The following is a 27,542-nucleotide window of genomic DNA, read 5'->3' on the forward strand; positions in this document are numbered from 1 at the left end:
TCGGTTATTAAGTAGTTAATAAACATCAGCAGCATATAAAATTAATTAACGTAAAAAGGTCCACGTGCGATAAAAATTTTGGAAGTGTTTTTTTGCAGTCGCAATCTCTTTAAGAATTTCAAGTTTTCCTGGAATGAATGATAGAAAGTTTTGAAAATCTAAAACATCTCCGCGAGGGCTTGTGCAGAAATTACAATATTTGGTTATCAGTACACAATAATTTAGGACTTGCCAATGCTTTGTCCTATCATGCCAGCCGTAGAGTATATGGCCTATGGATAACGTTATTGCTTCATTTGTTTTTTGGTACCACCAGTCTTGGAACAGAATCCAGAAATCGGCTGTTAGTGTGCAGTTTATTAGCAGTTGATGCAATGTTTGTTCTTCTGCGTTGCATAAGTTGCATATGGGGCTTTGTGAAATGCCGTCTCGATAAAGTGTAACACGGGTTGGAAGCACGTTATGAATCACTTTATACTGAAACATTACTATTTTTACTTCATCTGTGACAGCAAATGGCATAAGATAAACCTTCTGGATGGTATTTTCTGTAAATCCGTGGCGTTAAATTTTGGTTTCACCAGTGGGAGGAACGAAGATGGTGTTTAAAAGAGAGGAGTAAATAGAACTGGTTCTTAGGGTGTTGACTGTGGTATCGTGTGTGACGTTCGGAATAGGGTTTTTAAGACAAGCTTTCCAATTTTGGGGGATTGCGTTAACCAGGCCATAGTATACGGTGAAAGGAACCTTCAAACTGAATTTTATTACAAGTTCATGCCACTACAAAAATCCTGATTTTGGTTTAATATGTCGCTTATCTTGGTAATGCCGGCGTCATACCAATTTTGATGAAAAACAGTTTTTTTTTTCTCCCACAGGAATTTTCCTGTCGAGTTCCACAGTATTTCGTTTTTAGGATTTGTTTTGCCCGTTAAGATTTTGAACTCGCGCCAGTAATCTAACATTTTTTTATAAAATGTGAGAAGCGCATCATCAAGGTCAAATATACTTGCTGGAAAGTTGCATTTTGTTAGGAAGGCAAGACCACCATGTTTGTGCAAGAGCTAGATAGCTAGCTAGGCTAGAAATTATTTTTCAGGAGGTTTGTGACTCGTCTTGTATTCTGTTGACCCAAGTTATTTTAAGCGCTTTTTCCACGATCTTAAAATCACACATTTTCAATCCGCCGTTTTTTTTTTTCTCCAATTATGGTGTTTCTTTTGATTATAGAGGGTTTCCCTACCCAAATAAAGTTGAAAATTAGCTTGTTTAGTTTAGTCTTGGATGTAGTGATCTGGAAGAGGGAGTACGGAAGCTGAGTAAATTAATTTAGATATCCCAAGTGACTATGTTAATCTTTCCATAAAGAGTTGTGTTTAGCGTTTTCTCGAGGTTAAGTATTTTTTTCACCGAAGTTCAGTCTGTTAGCACTTTCTTGTTTGTAAGAAAAGAAGACACCAAGGGCGTTGATAGGTTCTTTTGGCCATTTAAAACCAAAAGGTTCATCTGTTCTGTCTTTCCATTGACCTAACCATATTGCTTCGGTTTTAGTGGTGTTTATTTCTAGACCCGAATGCCCTTTGAAATCATTTAACATCCTCAATAGACTCGTAACGGAGTCGAGGTCACGAAGAAATAATGTTGTGTTGTCGGCATATTGACTTATTTTAAGCTCATGCTTGTTGGCTTGGATACCTTTAATAGTGGGATCATTTTTTATGGATCTAGGGAGGAGTTCTCTGTCGAGAACGAAGAAGACGCCAGACAACGGACAACCTTGTCTGACTCCCCTCTGTAGGGAGAAAAAAGTTGAAGCATGACCGTTATTCAGAACACAGCTGGTAACATTATTGTAAAAAAATTTTATCCAATTTTGAATGTCATGGCCGAAGTTGAAGAGCTAACGTGTTTCTAAGAGATAGTTCCATTCAATGGAATCGAACGCTTTTTTGAAGTCCAAGAAAATGGCAATACCTTTTTGATTTAACTTATCTGCGTAATGTATTAAGTCGTAGATTAGCCTTACATTTTCAGCAATGTAGCGGCCTAACCAGTTTTATCGGGGTTTGTTAACGTTGGCAAGACTTTTTCAATTCTCTTGGCTATAACTTTAGCGAGAATCTTGTAGTCGACGTTCAGTTCGTTCAGTGGTAGATTTACAGACCGGTTGTTTTGAAGATTCCATAGTTATATATTTGTGAAAGATGCACCAATAAAGCAGAAAGACGATACGGTTCTGTTATGGAGAACAATTGTAAATACTAAGTTTCTGGTAATTTCTAAAATGTTTAGTCACGTAATGTTTGTACCAGAGCCTGGTACAAATATATGAACAATGACGGCACTGTCCTCTTATCGAAATATAGTTTGGTTTGAAAATATAAGCTGAATGTGTGGTGAAATTGATGGATTCTTTATCATAAAAGAAAGAGTTAGCCCACTTAGGAAGCTGTAGAACTCTACCGCCTCCTGCGTGCTTTAGAACAGTACAAAGCACAGTCGAGGCTTTTTTATTTGTTGAATCCAATGTACAAATATCACATTTATATGGATCAATTGCACTTTTTTAAAATTCATTATTATTTTTTTTTTTTTAAACTTAACCTCAAAACTGAGGAATGACTTTTGAGGTCACCTTAATGAGAAATTATTGCTCATATAAAAATTGTTTTTCAGGGAGCTAAAGCTGTTGTTCTAATTTCTTCCTGTTTACGTCCGGCGACGGCGGAACACTGTTCCACAGCATATCCATTACGATATCCTGAATAAAAGGCCGTTTGGAGCAAAAGCTGCACACCATCTTTGCAAGATAACGAATCCTTATCATCGAATCTGACAGGTGTCATTCAATGCCTGAAATAAGCAACCGAAAAGGACAGTTTGCCCGTCATGCCTGTGTCATTGAACAGGAAATCACCATAAGTCTACCTACGCAGTAGTCTGTAATCTCATAGAATATTAATGCTTCGCTTCCCATCGCCTTCTCTCTCTCCTAAAGTAAATCGGTCATTCCGTTAAAAATGAAAGAGTGGAAAAGAAATATTGCCAAGTTTTCAAACAACCATTTCAAAGCGAGACTTGAAAATATCTTCAACATTGACTGCCATTTCGAATGAGATTCAGTCGACGACGCCGTAATTATGAGGGCTGCCGTTGACGTTGGATAAAATGACACGACAGCTAATTCGTTCGGTTCGTAATATTAATTTGCATGACAAAAATAAAGCTTAAACCAGGATATTCGATCTTAGGATCACCATATTACCAACAGAAATACAAAATATGAAAATAATAATAATAATAATAATAATAATAATAATAATAATGATGATGATTTTTTTAAAAAGGTTACTAAGACAGTATGGAGCACAAACTACATTGAGAACATTCGTGACCAATTAACATTTTTATCATCTAAAACGTTATCACGTCACGTCTCTGAGCCAGTTAAATCCCGCCTTCATCCAATATAAATAGACCAGTGTTTTATGCCCAACAAAATAGCATCTGAGAGAACATTGAATGAGCAAGATAGTAAACATACGGATATCAGTAAACTCGGGCAACAATGAATGGAACTCATGATCAGCCAGCGAGCTGCTTCAGCGATCTTGCAGCAGGGAGAATTGGAAAAACCTTCGCTTACTGCCTGATATTCATTGTTTCGTTGGTTGGGAATACTTTAATCGGAATAATCGTCTACAAGACAAAAACAATGAGAACAAGCACCAACTTTCTGCTAGTAAACATGGCCATGTCCGATCTGCTGTTACCGATTTTCCTGTTCCCGAAGGTTGTAGCAGAATTGTATGTCGACTCCTGGCTGATAAGCGGACCTCTTGGTCAGGTCTTGTGTAAGCTGCATATCTTCGTTTCTGATGTCTCCGCAACGGTTTCTACTCAGAACCTAATGCTGATAGCGGTAGATCGATTTGGAGCTGTGGTATTTCCCCTCCGTTCTCCGCTCATCAACCCTAAACTTTGCCTCTTCTTCATTCCCGTCACTTGGATCATTGCGATGGCTATCCAGTCCCCACATCTCTTCGCCTTCAGACTTGTTGGATACCCTGGGAAGCTAGTTTGTGCACGGGTTTGGAGTGGAGCCTTTGGAGAGTCCTCGTCCCTTGCAAATTACGCTTTGGCAATATTTGTTGTATTCCTTTATACCCCTTTGGTTCTAATGACTATACTTTACTTCATTATTGTTTTGAAGCTTAAGTCACAGCCGACTCCAGGCGAGCATTCGATCAACGCTGCACAGCAACGAGAGAAAAGGGAAAGAAACCTGTTAAAAATGGTCGTTGCTATTGTATTAAGTTTTGCATTATGTTGGGTGCCATTTACTATTTTTATCTTAGTAGCAAAAGTGTCCTGTAGCACCATACATTATTTTTTTATTGTGCTGATCGTCGCGCGCGCAAATTGTGCCATTAACCCTTGCATCTGTTTAATTTTTAGTCGAAATTACCGCCAAGGTCTTAAGAGCCTGTTCAGTTGTTTTTCGTCCCTGCAAACAAGTAATGAAGTAGCACCAGTTGGTTCGTAAAGTAATCTACCAATATATAGTCTAAGATTACTCTTAGGAATTATTTTAAGTAGGCTTATGATATCGATGCTCTATTCGTAAGAAACAAGCAGCATATAATCCAGCTGACCAAGTTAGGGGCAAGTGATGTCGTAGGGAATAGCCACAATCTAAAAGCTATCAGATAAAATGTCTTTATTGGACTCTATTTGTATTGTATTGCATGGTTGGAATATCAGATCGTGAAAAAATGTTATATGGCAAGAAAAACAAGGCTTCTGGTCCGTCTTATCAAACAAAGTTTCCTTCTTAATTTGATGATTCTGAATTCTAATTCTGCGTCACCCAATGCGGTCAGAAAACGACTGCAAGATGAGTGTATGTAAAAGTTAAAAAAATTGAATAACAAAAGATTAAAACATGGAACTGAAAATTTGTAAAAATTAGAATTGGTAACAAATTTACATTAAAAAAGCAGCCGAGAAAGACAATTAAGTGAAAGTTTCCAAGATAATTATCGTTCATCTGCAAAGCAAACATTAGAAACAGAATATTGTCATGTGTATTCACTCAAATTTAAGGTACTTACTTATTATAATTTATTCATTGGAAAAATTCTAGGGAACGGTTTTTAACCTTACTTTCATGTTTCAGTTGTAGATTTGAACATTCCATGGTTTTATATTTGTAAAATGAAGTACCAATAAAACAGAAAGATGATATGGTATTACGTAGGTTAATATCTTTCCACGGCCATTCTATTACGCTTGCCCTTTTTAATATAACTTTTTAAAAACTTCCACTGAAGCGGAATATTTAAATCGTTTGACGAGGTGGATGGTTGGAAAGATAGGTCTAGAGTTCTTCTGTTTAAACAAGCTAGAGCTAACAATTCAAGTTGAAATTAATCACCTGCCGTGCACCGTTGCTTTTTTCCCCACTTCAGGATTTTATTAATGTATATATTTTTTTGTCATACCACTTTCAAACATCGATGACTTCAGTTTATTAGCAACGACATACATGTACTGAATAAAAGCAAGTCTGTCGATAACTCGGTGTTCTCGTTTTCCCAATTAACAGTTTTCTATGTTTCTTCCGTTTTAAAATTACCTTTTATACGTGCGAAAGCTATAATTTCTCGCCACGATTTAAAAAGAGTTATTTCAAAATAACAATAATTATTATTATTATTATGTTGCTTCGTTGTGTTTTTTATCTCATCACACAACGACTTTCAGTTTGAAGTGAAAAAATGACACAGTTGACTGTGAGCTGCAAGGGCCCGAATTACTTTCTGGTCATATCGAGCTTTGCAAAGACGCAACGGTAAACGATTTTAGCCAAATAAAGCGGCTTATTCCGATTAACGTATTTCCATCAAGCGAAAAAAAAAAAAAAAACTGAGATAAAGCGGGCAGGAAGAGAAGGTTTTTCCATTTTTTTTTTTTTTTTTTTCCTGCTTCTGGATTGCCGAGGCAGTTCGATAGCTGTGTTCCGTTTATCGCTGTGCTCGAGTTTGCTGATCGTGGCATTATTTAAATTCATTTTCTTTTTCATATTCACTCTTTTTTATAAGAATATTGTTGACGTCCAAGGCTGAATATTCTTATTTCTCTGCTAATTTTAGGTCGAAAATATTCTTGTGAATATTCTTAGATTATAGGAATACAAGGTGGATTATACTGACACAAAGTCAGATTATCTCCTCTAATTTGACTTTGGTGTTGTGTTAAGTAAATTTGGAGCCAGACTCCAGGCAATGACTGCAATAAAGACTGCAGAAATGTTATTAGTTTTCGCATACAGCTAAATGCTGTTTTTTGTTGTTGTTGTTGTTTGTTTGTTGTCTTTTTTTTAGCTGGTTTTATTGTTTAGGAAGGGAAAAATTTTTGTACAGTTTAGTTAAAAACAAATAAGTGAATTTTATTTACAAATCTTCAACACAAAAAATTATATTCTTTCCAAGATCTCAGCCTTGGGGTTATTCTTCAAATATTCTTAAAATTTCTCAAATTTCAGCCTCGATACTTTTATAAAAAAGAAAGAGTGTTTGCTTTTGTCAGATACTATTCACCACCTGCGTGTCATCATTAGAACTCGTTTCTATTTCTATTATGATGAAGGCGGGATTGTTTGGCTTGAGCCGCCAATCATATCATGCATTGAATAATCTAACAACGTTCCCAGATGGAGGGTTTTTTTTTCTTTTTTTTTCCCTTAAATTAAGATCATGATCTTCACGCAGCTTGAGTCTTAAATTGTCTTAAATTAGAAGTGTTATCATTATTGCTGTTCATATTTAGGTTTAATATAATTCATCAAATATTTTCGCTCACGCGGGATTAGTCTAAACTGCATCACGTGACCGAACATTTCCCGGCTAAAACTAAGGAAGATCCAAGTGAGATTCCCCAATTTTGAAACCGCGCGTGTTGCGAAACACGATTGAAGAATAATAAGCACAATAGCCTCCATTTGCGCAAAAATATGCTCGGATATTTGTCCTTGGGCATTATCTGTTCCTCAAAGCTCACATTTCGTGAACTGTTCGGTTCTCGGCACAGATAATGTCCGCGGACAAATATCCGAGGATATTTTCGCCCCAAATGGATGCTATTGTTTATATAGTTCACACTACGCCGGAGAAATTTGAAAACGCATCTTTATTTCTACGCTTAGGCCTACCGTCCCGACTAATCCGTCACGAAAACGGAGCTTTTCGAAAACGATGACGTCACGTTAAGTGGGATCGTGCAAAGGGCCTATTTCTCCGGCGTAGTGTGGACGGGGCTTGGTTGATCTGTTGGTGGTCGTATGCTTACGTTGGAAAATCATGCTTTTAGCCTTATTAGGTCAGAATTGCGCTTACTAACATTACTGACCAGAACGATGAAGTGGAAACCAGTTGAGTCGTTCAGTATCGATTTGTTAACCGCGAGTATGATTAGGGCGAAAGGAATTGGGTGATCCACACCAAGTCCTAGACAGTCCTGTAAGCAACAAATGAAAACGAACAACAACAACAACAACATTAACAAAGCAAGAGTCTTTATGTTCCCGAGATGATTTGCAGCCTGTGCCCTAAAATTTGAACATTGCATTTATATAGCGTAGATTTGAACGTTCATTTGAAATCATTTGAAAGCTGCTGCTCTAGATTCCTCCTATTTCGTACGAGGGAGAAAAGAACGATTGTAAAATCCCTAACTTATGATATATGAAAGAATTGGTTCATGCTTAGCGTGTGCCTATCGAGTTATGGATGCACGCGGGAAGTTTGGAGAGCACGAAAGAAGCATAAGAGTTGCTCGAGACGATAGCCGAGAGCAACTTTAGCTTATTGAGTGCTCTTCAAACCTCCCAGGTGCATCCATAACTCGATATAAGCACAACTAAAAGCACGAACCAATTCTTTTATAATATGATGACAACAACTTGGGCGCTAAAACATGTTTTATTTATGATTGACTACAAAGTTCTCACAACGCACGGTGAAGGAAAACAAAGGTCATTAGGATCCTAACACGCCACAATCAGTTGAGCAACGGTTGAACGAAAACGCTTAACCTGGTTTCTAAAATTGTCAACGAAAAATTCGCTTCCTCGAATTAATTATAATTATAATGAAAATGTAGACAAACAAAGTCAAAACTACTCAATGAAAATGTAGACAAACAAAGTCAAAATACTCAGGTTTAAGTAAATATCTTAACTTGCCGAAAAGTCAAAGGTTCGAAGTAGAGTTTGGATTGGTCAGAATAATCTTCACTTTGCCGAAACTTAAACAAAAGGAACTTGCACTAAACTCGACGGAAATTTTGCAGCTAAATTGAAACTGCACACGTCATCTTATATACGCACGGCCGTGCATACATAGAGATTTCGTTCATGATGGCCCAATAGGAATTAGATAGGACTAGCGCGCGCTATGTTATAATATCGTTTCCTGTTCGCCAAATAGATATTGGATACTGGATCGAGCAGTCCGGGCTCGAGCCCTGTCTGGGGGCATTGTGTTGTGCTCTTGGGCAAGGCACTTAACACTCACAGTTCTTCTCTCCACCCAAATACAATAGTGGCTGACAGCAAATCTAATGTTAAGGGTAACCCTGCGATGGACCAGCATCCGATCCAGCGGGGAGTAAAAATACTCCTAGTCGCTTCATGCTACAGAAACCGAGATAAGCTCCAACCTGATTGGCCACTTGGCCAATGCAGACTGTACCTTAAATATGTGGCTCTCTCAAGGAGAACGTGTGCATTAAGAGCACGATCTCCAGATATCTCGCATCGAGACTATTCCAGTGACAAATTAATTAGTAATGCGAGCTTCAAAAGAACTTTCAGATTTGTATTTCTGTACTAACGCTCATTAGGTCTAACTCCATATATCTGAGAATTCAGATCAACTGTTAGCTTGCGAAATATATATTCAACAATATTAACGTGAAGCAGTGACGGTTGAAAACTGATCCATTGCTGTTTTTAAACAGGAACATTATTTATTTGCTTCTTCCTTTGGTGCTGGGAACTGCTTATAGCTTAAAGCTTATGGCCCATATAAAAAGGACGGGGATGCTTGTCCAAAATTTTGAAAAGAACCCTAAGAGGTACTAATTTCCTGTTTTGTGTGCGTGTCTTGAAATTAAGAGGTACCAATTTTAAAACAATACACAAAATGACACTTTCATAATTTTTAATAGTGACGAACACGGTTGCTTCGAACACCTTCTGCTCGTAAATTTTGCAAAAGCATTATCATAAATCTCTGTCCAGTTTAATATAAGTTGTTCATTACAAACGAAACGGTAAATATAATCGGCCAAAACCACTTTTATGAAGGTACGAGGAGCACGTCCTTTTTATATGGGAGTCCCCCCACCCTTAGAGGGGCTTATACCTTACACCTCAGACAATTAATCCCTCGGAAGTGCATGTGAACATACCCCCGGCCCGCCATCTTGGATGTGACTATTTTTCTCAGTAATTCAAACAACTAACCTGAACTAATCGGAAACTAACCCAAAATGAAGAACGAAATATATGAAGAAAGATGCTAATTCCAAATAGTTACTAATAAAAACTGAAAAGACGAAGAATTATGTGGAGAAAGACGACATTTGGATGGGTCAACATAACAAATTTCAAAACGAAATTGCCATGGCAATGCCAAATGATACGGAGAGACGGGTGAGACATTAAAATCTCGGCGAGGGAATAGGTATTGCGGAGTAAATCATCTTCACTAAATTGTGACAAAACCGCTGACGGGGTCGGGATAGCATCCACCACACCCCTCCCTATGTACGTCTGACTAAGGTCACCACCAGCGTGGTGCTCGTATACAAATTTGCAGGTATCGGTAATCATTTTGAAATTATGTGGCTGACCTTTCTTTGAACTTATCTGTACGTACCCATAGTAATATAGCCGAAATAAATATTAATCGGGCTCAATTTAACAAAGTATAATTTTGTTGGGACGTCTCACTCCGTTCTACTTGTTAAACACTTTCAGTTACCAGCGCGAAATTATACAAGTAAGTGATTGAGCGAGTGAGCGAGTAGCGTAACCTTTAAGTAAGAAAAGATTGTTACTAAACCTGATTCTTTCTCAATAGACTACTACTTGAGAAAGTGATGCTGTGTCAAGCTGCCTTTTTATTGCTATTCATTGGGATCAATGGTAATGATCACACAACATGAGCAATTTTTGACTTCGTAACTAGAAAACTAACAAATCTCAAACTTAACAGGGCGATTATTTGATTAATATACAATCTCGTTTGCTTTCTCATCTTCGTAGTCTTGGCTGTCCCGCCTGTGCATCACAGAAAAGTTGCTGTCAAGCCACAAGTCAAGCTCCACTCAAAAAGTGATTTGGAAACAATCGAGCAGCTGGTGCAGGAGAGCACTGAACTGAAAAACGGCTTGAGAAACTTGAATCTGAATTTGACAGAGGTGTGTTTCAGGAAGTTGATTAAAAAAGAAGTCAAATAGTCGATTCGACTGAGGTCTTGACCTTTTCATTCTAATGTTTCACCGTTTTATGGAATTAAAAGAATTACAGTAGCTCGAGGTCTCAGTCGAGTCGTCTTTTTAACCACTCAACATTCTATTGAAGGGCTTTAAACGTTCACGCAATAAAAGAAAAGTGTTTTACCGTTTTCAGCAACAGATAACTTTTTGTGAAAAACGTTCAATGTACTTAGTTATAATTCAGCTCGGCCGGACTGAAAGTTCCTATAGTGACGACCCCTCAAAGTAATCTCCTCGAAATTAGTGTTAAAACTTAATTGTTAAATACATTGTTGGAAAATCCCTAATGTACGTAGCGACCCGCCGGAAGTAAAAACTCTCCGATAGGATCGACCCGAAAAAGTGATGCACCGGTTTTAAATACGAAACAATCGAATTAGAGATAGAAAGATTTATGGTCTGATATTTGCTTTAGACTCTTATCACAAATCTACACAAAGGCAATAGATCACCCTGTTTGGGTAAACATGAACCCTGAAATATGTTTTTATATATACTTCTCTCCATATATTAGAGCACTATTTTTTTTTTTTTTTTTTAAGATACATCGGCCAACATGCGGTACTCGTTTAAATTAACCGAGTTTAATGACTCGCTATCCCCAAAACTTTTACCCTCCACAAATAATGAAAGGAAAATTCTGCTAATTTTAAAAGGTGTGATAAACTTCACAAAAATAGGAGGAAGGCGAAGACGCCCGTACTAAACAGTTTATTGAAGTGTCAATTTTTTGGTCACGTGTTATGTCCTTTCTCTGTCAATCACATTTTCAAAAAGTGTTTCACCGAAATTTGGTGATTATCTTTTCAGCTAAAATGTCGAGTTAGTTGAGAGATTTTGGATTATTTGAAAATTTTTCATTTATTGTATTTTTCGAATCAGTTTGGAGACGATCTGCTATTTTTGGGAAATTTTTTAAATCCAAGATGATCCAAGATGGCGGATCTAAGACGGCGGACATCTGAAGTGTGACTCATTACTGACTTGTCTTTCTTCCTCCAAAGCCAACATAGGAGTAGAACAAGCTTTAAAACCTAATGCAAATACAGAAAATGAAGAAAGCACATCAACTTCCGACTACAATAATCTTCATGGCAAAAAATTTCCCAGATAAACTTTGGCAGCATGCTATAAAACGGTTAATGTTGGCGTCGTCACCTTCCCTCTTTTCCCTCGAAATCATTGAATGAGAACTGTAATTTTTTCCGGATCCAGTCCAATATTATTGATGTTGTTTTGTAGTACTTGTTAGCCTTTAAAAATTGTTCGTGCATTTGTCTTCCAAAAATTATACGACTTCTGAGGCAAAATGCGTCGTATTCTATACACAACAAACTAACATTGCCACCCATTTTCAGTACCGCCAGGAAGTTGGGAACCTGACAACAGAAGAACAAACTGCATTAATGCAAACAGTTTCGTCGCTAAGAGATGCTCAACTCCGACTCACGACAGAGAGAATACGCGAAGAGAGGCAAAGACAAAGAGAAAACTTCGAAAACGCGCTCGGCCAACTACAAGCCACCATAGATGAACAAGAACGGAATCTGCAAGAACATCGAGCCAGAGAGATCGAGGAATTCCGCAGAGTGAATGAAGAGATACTGAGGGCAAGGCAAACTCTAAGCCAAGAAGGGAACTGGTTAAGCTAGATAACGAAGCTTAACCTTTGGTTCCCCACAATAAAGTAAAATGTGTAGAATATAAAACGAAATGAAATAAAAATAAGTAAATAAAGTAGCAGGCGCATATATACTTATAGCCTTTTTTGATACTGTTTGTATCTTTCCTAGCATCGGTAGCCTGCGAACAGGCTCCCGTCGTGGGGGAGGGGGGAGGGGTGGACGGGTGGGAAGGGGAGTCGGTGAGCGAATTGATCCGACGAGAGCGAAGAAAAGGAAGGGGCATTTTGACGGCCGCTGGTTCTATACACTATTTAGCGTAGCCCTAAGGAATCGCATGCGAAATAATATAAAGACCTATAAAGACCCTGTCTATTTATTTTATTTTTGCTGCTGAAAAATGACAAAGGCTTATGGCTGGTTTTTCCAGATTAGACAAATTGAGGCCAAGACAACAGACGAAGGTCCAGCAGATTGACAATCGGTTGTTATTATGAGTAGTACTATATACTCTCACCTAAGGCGATCACACTAAATTATTTACTTGCCTGTTGGAGACGTAAAATATACTTCTCGAAATAATGTTGACATAGACAAGGTTAGTAGGCTTCTTGAAAGCACCCGATTTGTTCTCTCTTGTTTCTTTTCAATGGCGGTTTCTTTCGCTTGAGTAATTTGGTATAATTATATATTGTTTTTGTCATCCGGGACAGCTGTCTTACAGTCCAGAAAATTACCGCTTTTGTTCAAGGTGTTTTATTTTTGTTTGAATGGATGCTCGTTGCCCGATAACCATACGACAACCATATTAAACAGCGTCGCTACGGTCTAAATATGGGTTGCACAACCAGCAAAAGTGGTATCACAATTTCAAACACTTTTGGAGAAGGAGGGAAGAAAGAAACAAGGTAAGTTGTACTAGAATCAAACGAAAAACACGACGTCAGAAAGGAAATCATTCATGCGTCTCTGTTACAACATGGTTGTTCGCACGAAGTCGAAAATTGGCTTAGGACCATTAAGTTTAAGGGATTTGACTGAGATGTTTATAATTAAAGGTCGATTAAGTAAGTAAAACTTTGCTGAATGTAGCGAAAGTGCGACTCGTTTACGACAGCAAATTAGTTAAAATCGTGTAAATCAAACCTTCAACCTGTTTGTGAATTGTTCTTACTTTGATTTACGACTCAATTGCGTACTGTTGTACAGTTATCGCCGTTATGGGCGTCCCATCGGCTCCAAGGCTGTACCCTAGCGCACATTCATGTCTTTAGAAGTAGTTGCGAGAGAGCTCAATTTTAGAGTCTCGTGCTTCACATAGTTTCCAGCAGGACTGGCAGAAAATGTTTTTTTTTTTTCCTGAATTTGTAATGTTTAATAGATCTATTTGGTATGCAAAGTTGTGGTTTCCTCTTAAAACTCTTTCACCTGAATATAATATAAAATGTTTATGTGGTAAGTCCAGCTGAATCGTCTTTAGATCACACTTTGTATAGATTTTAACGATTACTGTTAACATGTTTGTAAACATTAATCAGTGTTTGTTCTATTGCATACTCTAACTATGAAAACATTTGCATTACTTAGCAGAACTTTCCGCTTTACGGCTACACTGTTTGGCATATTTGTCTTGACTCGCATTTTAAGAAAACTATTATTATTACTATTATTATTCTTATTATTGTTGTTATTATTATTATTATCGAATTGTGATAAGCATGATAACATTTGCCTAGGGGCTCCAGTCACCTAAAATTTTCCGAACATTAGTAGTATTCATCCGTCAAAGTATAGCTGCTGGAAAAGTACCAGCCACCTTAATTCATTAAAATGAATTTAAGTGTTACCTTAAGTTTCATTTTGTGTTAGCATCATACAGATTCAACCTCGTTGAATTTTTTCGAAAACTGTTCTTGTATATTTATTGATTTATCATTATTATTATTATTTTATTATTATTATTATTATTATTATTATTATTATTTTTAATTGTAATCATTATTATTATTGTTCCTACTTGATGCTTTTTTGTCGCCGGCATCAATTACGTATGGAAATCAACACTTCGTCGTTGGACTTTTCATACATGAGACATCCTTAACACGTAATTACTACGTGAACTGTTTTATGTCTAGGTACGTTTATCACAATAAACGATATAAAATTGCAGAAAGACTAAGAAAAAGCCTAATTTAGCTGTTATGTCTAAAGATCGCGAGCTCCTCTATTTTGCGCGATCACACGCAAGTGAGACTAAAACTTCTAGTTTCCAGGCCCCTGAAAATATAGTCAACCAAAAGGGCAAGAACTAGCCCGACAAACCAGAACAGACTAGGCCCGAGCCTTTGGGTTATCCGAGCCGCATTTATTGCAAAGGGGGGCAGTATTATGTTGTCCATCAAAGCTAAAAAAAGGTTTTGACTTTGACCTATTCTAGTGATGCGGGGGGCCTGCTCATCGGACACACGGATGTGTTGTCGAGGACAGAGGAGCAAAGAGGACAAATGGAGGTAAGCTGTTTACATTCATGTCGTATATCATTTTCTCTCGCTCGAGTCTCAAAAATCTTTGAAAATGAGAAAGAGACTAACAAGTGAGCTAGTTTAATTTTCGAGGATGGAGGCTGAATACCCTTTAAGATGATAACTATAAATGAATTCTACACGGAAGAGCAGAAGACGGAAAGTGAAAATCTCACCCTTCGAATCAACTGAATTTACGTCGTGGAATGAATGAAACTGAATGCTTCTTCCAAACCTCCCTTGCAACATGTAGAATTTAATTGTTATTATTAAAAAGCGAGGGGCTATAGAGGTCCACAATACTTATCGTAAGTGAATATATTTACAATACGAAGACTGATTGAATTCAATTAAAGATTTTCATCCGAGTGAAATTCAAACTGTAGGGTGAATGAAACTGGAGGCATGTCAACCTACCACGTGTGTTCCACTAAAAACGTAAAATGCCTTTAATTTATTTGACACTTCGAATCGCCAAAACTTGTGTATCAAAACAAATTGTCTTCCTTATTTCAAATTGTCTTTCGCGGAAGAAGTTATGTTTCTAATGAAGGTTGGCCGCGAAGATACTTGAAGTATTGATGTCCTTCCGCTCTCGGTTGTGTTTCTGCCTGAAAATCCTTGTGAGTTGGAAAAATCAGAGCCTTTAGAAGTCTCAGAAAGATTTTCATAGTCACAGCTATAAATATTTAATAAATATAAACGGCATGCATAATTTTACACATAATATTTGAGGGCAAAATATAGATGTTAGCCTTCATCGAAGACTAAACACCTTTTTTTCCGGGTTAAATTTCCGTTTGCATTGCAGGCAATATACAGGTCAAGAATAATTCTATGACTTAGTGTCAGCATAAGGGAATTATGGAATATTTTCAATTTTCCCTTGACCAACGTCACTTGACGTAAAAACTTGTAAAATGGAATTTTTCCAGTTTATAAGTGAAATTTTATGGTAAAAATCCTGATTGAAATAAATGCTATGTCACGTCACTTGAAATTGTTTATTTCCGTTTCGACTATTTTTTTTTTTTTTTCCTCGTTCGAACGATTCAAAGACGTTTTGCTTGTAACATTAACTGATGTGGTTTTAAACTAGACCATTCGCACTATTTTTTCTAAGAAATTTATAATTTTCTCCCATCGGTAGGCCCCAGGCACAACAGAGTTTCTCCCGGACATCATGGATCCTAGGCTGGTGCAGAAGACAATTCGTATATTTCTGAGTTCAACTTTTACCGACACGCGAGTGGACAGAAACAAGCTTATGGAAGAAGTGTTTGAGCCCATCAGAGATCTTTGTCAGCAGCACGGAATTGCATTTGAGGTTGTGGACTTGCGCTGGGGTACGAATGCAAAATCTGCTAATAGCATCGATGGCGTGCTTGGTTTCAAATTTTTATCTCTAATAAAAATCTCTAATAAAAAAAAACTAATAGACCTTTTCGACCATATCACGAAGTATCAACAGTTTTTCGTATTTCTAATTAAAAAAATAAACTATAATGCTAAATGTATTAGATATGCGAAGCTTCAAAGAAATAACTGAAATCTCAACATATGGGAAAATATGAGACCCCATAATTGCAAATTTTACAAAGAAATGTTTGGTAGGGGGTAAGCGTTACCCCCTGGCATACAATTCTTATTTTTTTCATTTTTTTATTTTTTTCATTTATTTATTTTTTTTAATTACGTCAAAATACGACAATTCTGCGGTGTGACCGGAGACAATCCAACGAAGTTCTCACTTTGCGCATGCAAAATACTTGAATATATATGTATTTTTTCCTGTTAGCGATTTATCTAGAGTTTCAAAAATGCGGGAGTATCAAAGATGAAAGTCTACTTTACCCTTTCCAAACGCTCGCAATCCTATTACCAGTAATTTTATATTCTTTTGATGTTCTCTTTAATTTAACTGGATTGTAGCTGTCATTACATGATTGTTACAGTTCCGTTCTCTCACTTAGCCTTGTTAAAAACAATATGTTATCAATTCATAAGTGTAATTTTTGCGAATTCTATGATAAAAGAGCTTTTATATCAACAATTTTCTCTTCTAGAGGGTTGTTGGCCGCTCTCGCTGGGTCTCATATGAATTGTTCGATACCCTTTAAGAGAACAATAATGGAAACAACATAAACAATGCCCCAGTCAAAAAGCAATAAGAGCTGAATACTACATTGCAAGCTCACGTGTGCTGCTACACTTTCTCTTCTAGGTGTGCGTCAAGAATCAGTGGACGATCATCGAGTTGTGAACATTTGTATGGAAGAGATAAAACGTTGCCAGGAAACTTCACTTGGTATCGCTTTCATTGCCATATTAGGAGACAAATACGGTTGGAGACCGCTGCCCCCGTCAGTCAGCGCTGACGAGTTTGAATCTCTTCTCCAGTTGATTGACCAATCAGACCGTGAGTTAATTACCGCTTGGTATCTCCGCGACGATAACTCCGTTCCGCCGTGCTATCTCCTGCAGCCGATCTCGAGCCAGTTTCCCGGCATCAAATCAGCCGATAAAGACGAGATCTCTAAGGCTTGGGAGGACTGGGGTAAAGTAGAGAAGTGTATATGGACTCTGCTGCGATCAGCGGCAGAGAAGGCCGATCTGGAGGAGAATGAAAAGCAGAAGTACACGGTATCTGTCACTCAGAGCGAGGTAGAAACAGCCGTCGTGTTGGATCCGGAGGCCAGTCAGCGTTCTCTCATTATTGACCGCAGGTTTGATCACATTAATGGAAAGGATAAGGCCGCCAGAAATTTCGTTAACTTGAAGGTAGGAAAATTCTTTTGCCAAAAAATAATAAAAAAAAAAGATATTACCTAGCGGTTAACGTTTACAACACCTTCTGCAATCTTAAATATGAATGATATCTCAGTGAGTACTTCAATCTATTGGGTACTTACATTCTAAGCGACGTATAAAGTTGATCATCAATGATGCCCAGACAATTCAGATTTGTAATTTCTCATATTCAGCCAGCAAAAAAAATCATCCATATGGAACAAAATTCCATTTTCGTCCTCATCCTATCGACATCGTTATCGTTATCGTCATGCTTGACATTACCTTCGTTATTTAGTCATCCATATTGACGTTGCATGAGGGACGGCCTTGTTAGCTGCGAAGAAAAAGACTACTATCGTGTCGCTTTGGCAAGACAGCTCCGTTTTGACTGCCACCCGTACTGCGGGCGCAGCCGCTGTATGCAAGGAATTCACATGATACATCAATTACATCATACATTTCTCTTAACTGCTCGAGCAGTTAAGGAGACAGTGTCCCAGCAGACTATGGAAAGTTCCTTTTTTTTTTATTTCAATAATAGACATACTGTACGATACCATCTCTTGCAATTCACTGATCCATTACCTCCTCTCTAACGGTCGCTCCCATTTGGCTCAGGGATTTTAAGGCGCCATATAGTTAAACAATTCGAATCAAGCCAACAAGCGCTTCTGCCGGCGCTTATGATAATTCCAATGACTTCCCAAGGTTCGTAGAGTACTTCTGGAAATTCGAAATGTGCCACCGAAAATTTACAGTGCGCTTTGAAAGCTCCCCCGAAATGCGCTCACGATCATATGATAATACATGGCAGTCCGCGTCGTTTCCATCGAACTCACGTAGAATGAACCCAAATGGGAATTTGGAGTCGGCTCAAATAATACATGACTCGAACTTTCGTTCAGAGTTCACGGACATTTCGTTTAGCTCGAATTGTTGTTTGCTTTCGTCAAAATTCGCGGCACTTCGCAAAATTCGTCAAATTTCTCCAGAGTTAAATTGAATAAAAAAGATTCAAAAACCCACATTGAAAACTGTTGTGGAGACGAAGTACCGAATTTTAAGGATGGAGAAAGATGGCAGATCATTAATTTTGATATCGTGATAGGCTGTCAAGAAATCGGAATTGTCATTCTGGTATTTCCTTTTTTTTTTCCCTTTTAGCTGATAGTTCACTACTTCTGGTGTTGTTCTTGTTGTACTTGTTTTTTCATTGCGTGATAATAAAAAAATAATAATAATAACCTCTCGACCAAACTTATTTAAGCGCGAAATGCAAGGTAAAGCCCAAAACACTGTGTCTTCAGTTAAACTAAGAGAACGAGTTCCAGATCCTTATAGCTAATGACATAAAAAATGCAAACACCAGCCTTCTTGTTCGTATAGGAAGATGGCGACATAGACTCAGAATGCGTTCAGCTGTTGTCAGAACTGAAGGAACATCGAATTCCAGCCTCACTGGAAGTTGGACGCATACTAAAGTTCACTAACTTGCGTTGGCATCACGAAGGAATTCAAAACGATGAACACGAGCAATACATTACAGGTAAAGACCTATCCAGAAAAAGCTCAAGACAACCCCACCGAAATTAATGGTAAAGAAATGGAAACAATCAATCCCCCTCCTTCCACCCGCTCTCTCTCTCTCTCTCTCTCTCTCTCTCCGTCTCGCCCGCTTGATGTCTGCCACACAGGCTATGCTCAATTAGTGCTTTTCACCTCGCTGCTAATACACTCAGGTTTATACATTTACCCACTTAAAGTTCGAGCCACTTTGTTCAACATAAACAGTACAAATTCAAGTTATGTTCAGTCGTCAACAGATCGACCGAATGATTGACACGGAACCCTCATTCAAGTTTACACAGTACTGAACTTTGTGAGCATTGTCTTTGTAAAAAGGGAACGTAACCTGTGATTTTAAGGGGTAGTGACAGACATAACAAGAGTTACTTGGTGGTTTTCCGAGAAACGCTGTTTCATCCTATTCCATTTAACTGACTAAGCCAATCAAGGAGGAATCGTAGTTGATATAAAGTAAGGAATGGAAACATCACAATATATGTTTATTATTTTCTTTTCTTTTTTTTTTTTTTTTTTTTTTTTTTTTTCCTAACAGAAATGTGTGGCCGAGTCAAAGAACTCCTTACATCTCGCATTAACGAAATCTTGCACAACCTCGGTCCTCCAAATCCCCTGATGGAAGAAGTCACGCGTCACGCTCTCTTTTGTCGTGACCACACTCATTCGTTTCAGGGCCGAGAAGATATTTTGCAGGCTATCCAGCATTACGTGGCTGGACCCGATCCCGTGATGCCGTTAGTGATTTACGGTGAATCTGGAGTTGGCAAGACGTCACTGATGGCAAAGGTTGTCATGGAGATACAAGAAAAGAGCAAGGACGGAAATCTCGCTATAATGTATCGGTTCTGTGGAACCACTCCAGATTCGTCCACAGGTATTATAAAATTTGTTGAGTTGCTCTTCTCTCCTCTCCCCTCCTCTTCTGTGTTCTTCTCTCCTCTCCTCTTCTCTTCTCTTCTCTTTTCTTCTCTTCTCTTCTCTTCTCTTCTCTTCTCTTCTCTTCTCTTCTCTTCTCTTCTCTTCTCTTCTCTCCTCTCCTCTCCACTCCTCTAGCGGTTCTGTTAATTTTAAACCCACATGGCACACATTCCTAGCCTAAACTTAATTTAATCATTATAGTTATATTGTTACTAGGTCAGAAAAGACAGGATTCTCGATTTGAAAGGAGCGATAATCTCTTACTAACCGAGCGCGAGGACCGCACTGCGGAATATTGGCTCGAAGTCGTGGCAGTACGAAAAGGACCTTGGGGCAATATTCTCCAGTACGGCTCGAGCAAGCAAGTTTAGCAGGTAGTTTATTAAATGGCGCACTCGGGCCGTGCTTGCTTTGTATTTGCCGGGATTTGAAAACAAACAATACTCGGCTTATGAGCGATTCCTTGGAAACGGTCGGCATGGCAAACTCCTGACCAAGAAAGAACCAATCAGAACACTCGGTTTTACCTCACGACTACCTTGCTATATAATAACATGGTTTATTTGATTCTCTTTCAGGTCGAGCACTAACTGAGAGCTTTTGTAAACAACTCAAACATGTGTATGGAATTGCCGACGAGGTTCCCGAAGATTACAAAAGCTTGTGCGAGGTGTTTCCCTCATTTATGGCACACGCTTCCAGGGAACGACCGCTGTGTATAGTGATTGACTCCCTGGATCAGTTGACGGACGAGGACGGCGCAAGGCGCTTCTTAAAATGGCTTCCACGTAAACTGCCTGCGCATGCCTGTATGATAGTGTCAACTCTCCCTGAGGAGGGTGGGTGTATGCAGCGTTTAAAGACATTTGGAATCTCAGCCGAACAGTTCTTGCAGGTAAATAATTCAAGTGAAATATTTAACTTATGACTTATTGAATTAAACCCTGTCACCCCGTGGGGGCATAGATCCTTCAGGAAGTCTCTCCATTGACTGCTTCCAGTTGAAGCCTGCCTCTCTCATCTCCTCCTCTATTGACCGTTGTCAACTGTTCTCCCGCTTTCCCTGTGGGTTCCACCTCAAGGCCTACTTGGTGGTGTTGGTATATATCCACATGCACGATTAATTTCCTCTTCTCAAGTAAGACAGCTTGTGTATTTTTTTGATGTCAGGTGACGCGGCTCGACATGCATGATGGTCCTGCTATCCTAGATGCTTGGCTTGGATCAGTCAACAGAAAGCTGACCCTGGAACAGAGAGAGCTTGTTTTAGAGGCTTTTAACCGCTGTCCATTACCTTTGTACCTGCATTTGCTCTTTGACAAATGTCGTTCTTGGCCTTCATACAAGTAAGTGAGTTTTACCACCTACGTTTCGTAACGTTTAATGCATATTCACATATTTTCTCGCTTTTCAAATTCTCTTGTCTTAATTCTACTCATATATCCAAAAAACTTTTAACCACTGTTTTTAAACTTGAAAATGATTTCAGAGAGGTCGAAATGACGTTTTTTATCTCTAGTTTTTATCCTAAAATGTGTTTCGAAGAAACTGCTCATTAGAATTCAGATTATTGACTCGTGGGTTTTTGTTAAAAGTGAAAAAAAAAAAAAGTTCAAAAGAAGAAATCAAACTTCTCTCATTACCAGAAAAACCGCTGACATCACCCTTGCCCCTGACGTCTCCGGAATGATACACTCTCTGTACCAGGACCTTGAAAAGTACCACGGTGAAAAGTTTGTGGGAAGAGTGTTGGGCCTATTGGCCGCTGGGACTGATGGGATGAATTCAGACGATATCCTTCATCTTTTGAGCTGTGATGAGGAACTCTTACAGGATGTGCTTGTCTGGCATCAGCCACCAAAACGCCGCTTGCCGCCACTTCTACTGGCTCGTCTAAAGCACGATCTCGGTCTCTTCTTAGTGGAGAGGGGTGCGCACGGGGTTTCACTACTGGCGCTCTATCACAGGTAAACATCTGTTTCTGCAACCTAAATGCTCAAGTGTTATGAGCAAATAATGATCTATTTGGGATAGAAATTGATATGCTAGTGACATTGTTGACATTGTTGACGGTTTGAATTTCGCATGAACGAGGTTTTTAATTCGAATGTAGAGATTCAAAGTCGGGCAAATTTTCTACAATTCTGTCTCCGCGTCTTAAGAAAATAAGAAAAAAGACTAAAAAAAAAGGCTAATAGCCACTTTTTCTTCCTAAATAATCAACATAATTTTGAAATATGTCCATCTCAGTACCGGTGGTTCAGACGGATTTCTTGAATGAGTGCATGAGTGAAAGACTAAAAATTGCACTCGTCCTACAGGCTCATGCAATTTTGTTAGTCTTTGAAAATGTACTCTTTTTTTATTTTTATTTGTTTATTTATTTATTTATTTATTTTAATTTTATCTTTACTCTTGCCTATTCATTCCAAATTTCACTCGAATCTGATTGCAGCTCATAATCTCAAATTGGCCTCGCGCACGGTGCTAATCCGATTTTGAAATTCATCGCGCATCTACTCCCTGAATTGTATTTCCCTCGGTCCATTTGCTATTAAAAGTTATTTTCAGACACTAACAAAACTTACGCTTTTCCAAATCTTGGATTATTACAGGCAATTCTTCGAAGTTGCCAAAGAAAGGTATCTCAAAGGTGATCGTCACAGAGAAACTCACAGCAAGATTGCTAAATACTTCTTCGGAGAGTATCACGAAAAATATGGCAGCGAACGCGCCATTCCTGCGCAGCCCCACGCCTACTCCTCGGTCGCTCTCAACCTTAGGAAACTGGACCGACTTCCCGTGGCACTTTTCGAGGCGCGCGACTTTGACGGATTGCGAAGTACTCTGGGAGATTTAAGGTTTGTCCAGGCGAAGTGCATGGCGGGAATGGGATATGACCTTCTCGCGGAGGCCACTAAGGCAGTCGGTTGTGCTGTTAGCGAAGACGCTGATCGTGAGGTATTCAAAGTTTGATGTATGAAGCGTGTTTTTTTTTTTTTTTTGCTGCTTTATAGAAAGTCTTATTTCATCTCGAGAAGTTCTTCTTTCCCTTTAGATTATCTATTAAGAAGGAGAGCTTAGAGCGAGGCTCTTGCCTTCTTCTGGGCTTCCGTTCTCGTATATTGCGACCTAATGATACACTGGATTATACAATAAACCAGCCGGCAGCCATGCACTTTAAGATTTGGCCAAGCAATGAACACAATGGAGTTAAAATCGGATCAGATGAATTAACAAACGTGCTTACACTGCGGATATAATTAGCTCGCTATTGCTTTTATTACAGGAACAAACAAAAAAAAAAGACAAATCTTCAATATTTATTCGGCTCTGTAATAAATGTAGGAAGGCTGGCATTGCGTATAATCATGCTCGGGTACACATATTAGTGTGCGACTGTAATTTAGGTTTCCAATCATTTAATCTGCTTACCCTTGAAGAAAATAAGATCGGAGAGTCGGATCTCAACGTAAAGCAATTAGAATTTTAATCTGACGTAGTCACTTGTTGTAAGTATATTTAAATCCCAGTGATGTCCTTATTAGCTTAACTACTCATCTTTCTAGCTGAGAACTAACTTAGCTTTCACTTTGACTGTTTGCCTATAGGTGATTAAAGATCTTCAAGATATTTTGGGATTCTTACGCAGTGAGATACATATCTTGAGCCGTTTTCCTGCCCTCACATACCAGCAGGCAGCCATGTACCCTCAACACGGGTGGATCGCAAAACAAGCAGAGCAAATGCGTCAGAAATTTGATCAACCCAACCCGAACAATATCTCTGCCCCAGAGGGGTGGGTGGAATGGATAAACAAACCTCAGGTCCCCGAAGCCTTCGAGCTCGAACTCAGTGGACACTCCAAGAGCGTTCTCTCCACATGTTTCGCGAGAGATAACAGGACCTTGTTGTCTGGATCAGCTGATGAGACCATCCGAGTTTGGAACAGTCAAACCGGGGAGCTGCATGCCCAACTTGAAGACCATCAGGGAGCTGTCACGTGTGTACGGCTCTCACCTGATGGTTCAATGATGGCATCTGCCTCAGCAGACAAAACCATTCGGCTCTGGAAATTTCCAGGCAATGAAACTATAAGGTTAGCATTTTCCTACACTGCGGCGACTGATGAGTATGTCTTTGACCTGCGACTATCTGAGAGATATAGTACTTATTTATACTATTTAACAAAAAAAAAAATGCATGACAATGAGGTAGTTATCGGAGAGAAAACGAAAGAGGATGTATTAGTGTTAAACGAAAATGGATTGCTGCAAGGTATTCCTTGCAGAGGTCATTTTCCTTTTTGTTTTGTTTTGTTTTTTTTCGTTTTGCCTCGTTACCCTGCGACTTTGCGTGAAGATATATTTCGTGGGAATTGATCCCAAACATTGAACGAGTCTGTCAAACCTAGTAACTGATGTCATTTGAAGCTCTAGCCTTAAGATTTGTAAATATTTTTCATACGTTCTTAATTAATACATCAAGTTTTAATTTATTGGTACAGTTAATTATACCAAGCCCTTTTAATATTTAGAGTTGATCGTAGATCGATCAGGAAACCACGCTAAAACGGTAAATACTGTAAACATAGGTTCCCCTATACTCTTCGTCAACTGCATACCTTAGCTTTTACTGACGGAAATACTTTGATGTGCCATTTACAGCTTCGTCATCGGATAATAATTCTTGCTATCTTTTAAGGATCCTTGAGGGACATGAAGAACGAGTAACATGCATTGCCTTCTCCAAAGATGGGCAAAGATTGCTTTCGTCTTCTAAAGACAAGACCCTCAAACTTTGGGACCTAAGCGGCGGTAAGAACCTGGCGACACTTCCTGGACACAGAAGTTCCCCTCTATCGTGTGCCTGCTCCCCCGTAGATGATTCGGTTGCTGCCTCGTGCGGGGACAATCTGGAACTTTTCATATGGGACCTTAACAAGAGCTCCATCAGACTTACCTTGGAGGGACATCAGCGAGACGATAACCCAAATTTCCCTGTTAAAGACAGTTTGGAAGGCCTAAAGGATCTGGACTACAAATCCCTCATTTGGTCAGTATGCTTTACTCCCGATGGAAAGTACCTTGCTTCCGCGTGTGTTGACAGTGACGTCATTTTGTGGGACGTTAACAGTGGTGCGAAGATTTGGACGTTTAATCTCCCGAACGACGCCTCTACGGTGGCCTTTGCTCAAACCCAATACGGAACGCGATTGGCTGCCGGCTCCTCAGCCCATCACACCGTTACTCTCTTTGACGCAAACTTTGATGACGTCAGTGGTAAACAAGTCAATGGTAGTTCCAGGACCCTTGCCTTGCTCGGCGGTCACTCGAACTGGGTGATTGATGTGGCCTTTAATGAAGACGCGAGTCGACTAGCGTCCGCTGCCTGTGACAAAACCGTGCGCGTTTGGGACGTCACTGCCGCAGAAAATCTTCGGGACGCGCGTTTTCATGCTGAACGTTGCTGGAGTGTGGCATACTCTGACGATGGAAAATGGCTGGCTTCTGCCTCGGATGACTTCAAGGTATGAAATATGGAAGGGACTTTTTTCGGCAAAAGTTGTTATAACCTGACTTCGCAGTCGTGTGTATTTTAAACAAAGGACTTAATTGGTTCGAAGCTAACACCATCATTTATAGAGATTCATAAAACAAAAAAAATTAGGGTTGTAGGGTTCCTCGCGCAAGCAAAATAATGCATGTGTCGTAAGTGGAAACTAACCTTAAAGAGAAATCTCGAAGAAATCCTTGTAGGAGCGTAGAATAGCAGAGGATTGGTTAAGATGATAACTGTCAGTCGAGATATGAGGCGATTTTACTAACTTTTTCGGTGGTTGTGGTTACTTTTTAAACACTAATTACTGAGATCTTAGGTCAGGGGCCCGTTTCTCGAAAGCCCCGGAAACCCTTCGGACCCGCAAAGCCACATTTAGATAATCTGTATCTAAAAACGGAGAAATGTACATGCCTGGAACTCCTTGTATAAAGAGAACCTCTGTTTATGTTAAGAATATGTGATAAAACATCTCTGTAATTATCATAAGGTTTGAGATTTTGCCACAGCTTTCCGGGTGGGAAAACTTTTCGGGACCTACGAGAAACAGGCCCCTAGTCTGGAGGTTATCAAATGTTGCAAGTTAATTTTTAATTTACTGTGGTTTTAAATATTAGGTTTGTGTTTGGAATATGGAGACGTTTGAAGCTTCCCTGATCTATGAGGGTCACGAACAGAAAAGAACATTCTCCTGTGGTGTTCGTGCTTGCACTTTCTCACGTGACTCGACCCAAGTCGCCAGTGGTGGAGACGAGCTCAAAATCCGCATCTGGTCTCGAGAGACTGGGAAGGACAACATTGTGCTGGAGTGTGGTGAAGCCATGTTGCCCTGGTGCCTTCGATTCTCCCATGATGACAAGCGGCTAGTTTCAGTGGGTGAATTCACGAATGGCGCAATCGTCTGGGATTTAGAGACACAAAGAAAGATGTTGACATTGGGTGGGCATGAGCGCTTCTGCCAGTACACCGAGTTTTCGAGCTCTGGAAATTTTATCCTGACGAGTTCCATAGACAACTCAGCTCGAATATGGGACGGCAGGAGCTATGAGTACGTGACCACTGTTACGCAACCTGATTGGGTGACATGCGCCACGTTTTCACACAACGAGCAGTTGCTAGCCACGTGTTCAAAAGATCAGTTGGTGCGCTTGTGGAACATCAGTAACTGGCAGAAGATCTGCGAAATGGCAGGACACGAGTCTGAAATCAGGATGGTCAGTTTTTCACCCGAGGACAAGTTCCTGGCGAGCGGGGCTTTGGACCAGACGATCTGCATCTGGGACTGCGATACGTGTCAGCAAATTCAAGTTTTCTACGCAGCCTCGGGGATCTGGGGCTTAACCTGGCACCCGACCGAGAGCGACCTGCTCGCGGCTGGAGATGCAGTAGGCTATCTTTACTTTCTAAAGATTCACAATCGGGGAAAAGAAAATGCTGCGGAAGAATAAAAGCCAGATCAAGACGCCGACATACCGTTCTAACTTCCGTCCTGACTTCTAAATGTCCTGTAACATAAAACAATGCGCAGTGACGGATGCTATTTCAAAACGATCACTGACAGTTCGTTAGGTATTTGATTGTTACTAAGTTATCCATAGTAAAAATGGATATATCCATAGGAAATAAACTTTACCTCTTAAAAATTCATAATCATCGAAAAGAAAATGCTTAAAGGACAACACAAGACATGCCATTTAAACTGTCCTCGCGACTTCTAAAGGGACTGTAACATCTAAGAACGCGCAGTAAATTTTGGCATTATTTTAAAACGATCTTTAACAATTCGTTAGGTATCGATTGTTTATAGCTTTTCCATTACAAAAATAAATTAAGCCTTTCTCTTATTTTTTTACTTTGTTGTGAACATTTTGCTTTGTATAAGGGACGTAGGCGACCGTATAGCAGATAGCGTGATCGGAGGCGAAACCATACTCAATTCCAACCTTGACCCGTAGTGATATAAATGTAATGAGCGCTA

The 27,542-nt window shown here is 39.3% G+C and overlaps 3 protein-coding genes across 3 annotated transcripts; all 3 read left to right on the top strand.

The window, feature by feature from the left end:
• Positions 1-3,495: 3,495 nt before the first annotated feature.
• LOC110058704 (QRFP-like peptide receptor) lies at positions 3,496-5,252 on the top strand. Its single transcript, XM_020765365.2, has one exon. It carries the CDS (start codon positions 3,569-3,571, stop codon positions 4,544-4,546), a length of 978 nt encoding a protein of 325 aa, XP_020621024.2. The 5' UTR covers positions 3,496-3,568; the 3' UTR covers positions 4,547-5,252.
• A 4,754-nt stretch (positions 5,253-10,006) lies between these two features.
• LOC149115721 (uncharacterized) lies at positions 10,007-12,307 on the top strand. Its single transcript, XM_089283846.1, has 4 exons — positions 10,007-10,067; positions 10,149-10,213; positions 10,334-10,488; positions 11,925-12,307. The coding sequence occupies exons 2-4, from the start codon at positions 10,168-10,170 to the stop codon at positions 12,216-12,218; spliced, it is 495 nt and encodes a 164-aa protein (XP_089139972.1). The 5' UTR covers positions 10,007-10,067; positions 10,149-10,167; the 3' UTR covers positions 12,219-12,307.
• Positions 12,308-12,908: 601 nt separating this feature from the next.
• On the top strand, positions 12,909-27,416 carry LOC110058600 (NACHT domain- and WD repeat-containing protein 1-like). The gene is made up of 13 exons (XM_089285932.1): positions 12,909-13,096; positions 14,626-14,698; positions 15,861-16,056; positions 16,935-17,491; positions 18,890-19,049; positions 19,623-19,961; positions 20,584-20,900; positions 21,176-21,351; positions 21,652-21,972; positions 22,621-22,966; positions 23,617-24,104; positions 24,710-25,535; positions 26,182-27,416. The coding sequence occupies exons 1-13, from the start codon at positions 13,023-13,025 to the stop codon at positions 27,010-27,012; spliced, it is 4,704 nt and encodes a 1,567-aa protein (XP_089142058.1). The 5' UTR covers positions 12,909-13,022; the 3' UTR covers positions 27,013-27,416.
• The last annotated feature ends 126 nt before the right edge of the window (positions 27,417-27,542 follow it).

Source organism: Orbicella faveolata, unplaced genomic scaffold, assembly GCF_042242905.1.
Source record: "Orbicella faveolata isolate gen_17 unplaced genomic scaffold, um_ofav_v1 contig_13, whole genome shotgun sequence".
Lineage (NCBI taxonomy): Eukaryota > Metazoa > Cnidaria > Anthozoa > Scleractinia > Merulinidae > Orbicella > Orbicella faveolata.

What these genes read in the sequence shown, in the direction of transcription:
- LOC110058704 (XM_020765365.2), top strand. Translation starts at nt 3,569, where the DNA reads ATGAATGGAACTCATGATCAGCCAGCGAGCTGCTTCAGCGATCTTGCA.
- LOC110058600 (XM_089285932.1), top strand. Translation starts at nt 13,023, where the DNA reads ATGGGTTGCACAACCAGCAAAAGTGGTATCACAATTTCAAACACTTTT. An exon ending in CACTCCAGATTCGTCCACAG is followed by an intron (nt 19,962 to 20,583) that starts GTATTATAAAAT and finishes ATTCTCTTTCAG; the next exon opens with GTCGAGCACTAACTGAGAGC. An exon ending in CTGCCTCGGATGACTTCAAG is followed by an intron (nt 25,536 to 26,181) that starts GTATGAAATATG and finishes TTTAAATATTAG; the next exon opens with GTTTGTGTTTGGAATATGGA.
- LOC149115721 (XM_089283846.1), top strand. Translation starts at nt 10,168, where the DNA reads ATGCTGTGTCAAGCTGCCTTTTTATTGCTATTCATTGGGATCAATG. An exon ending in GCTATTCATTGGGATCAATG is followed by an intron (nt 10,214 to 10,333) that starts GTAATGATCACA and finishes TCATCTTCGTAG; the next exon opens with TCTTGGCTGTCCCGCCTGTG. An exon ending in TGAATCTGAATTTGACAGAG is followed by an intron (nt 10,489 to 11,924) that starts GTGTGTTTCAGG and finishes ACCCATTTTCAG; the next exon opens with TACCGCCAGGAAGTTGGGAA.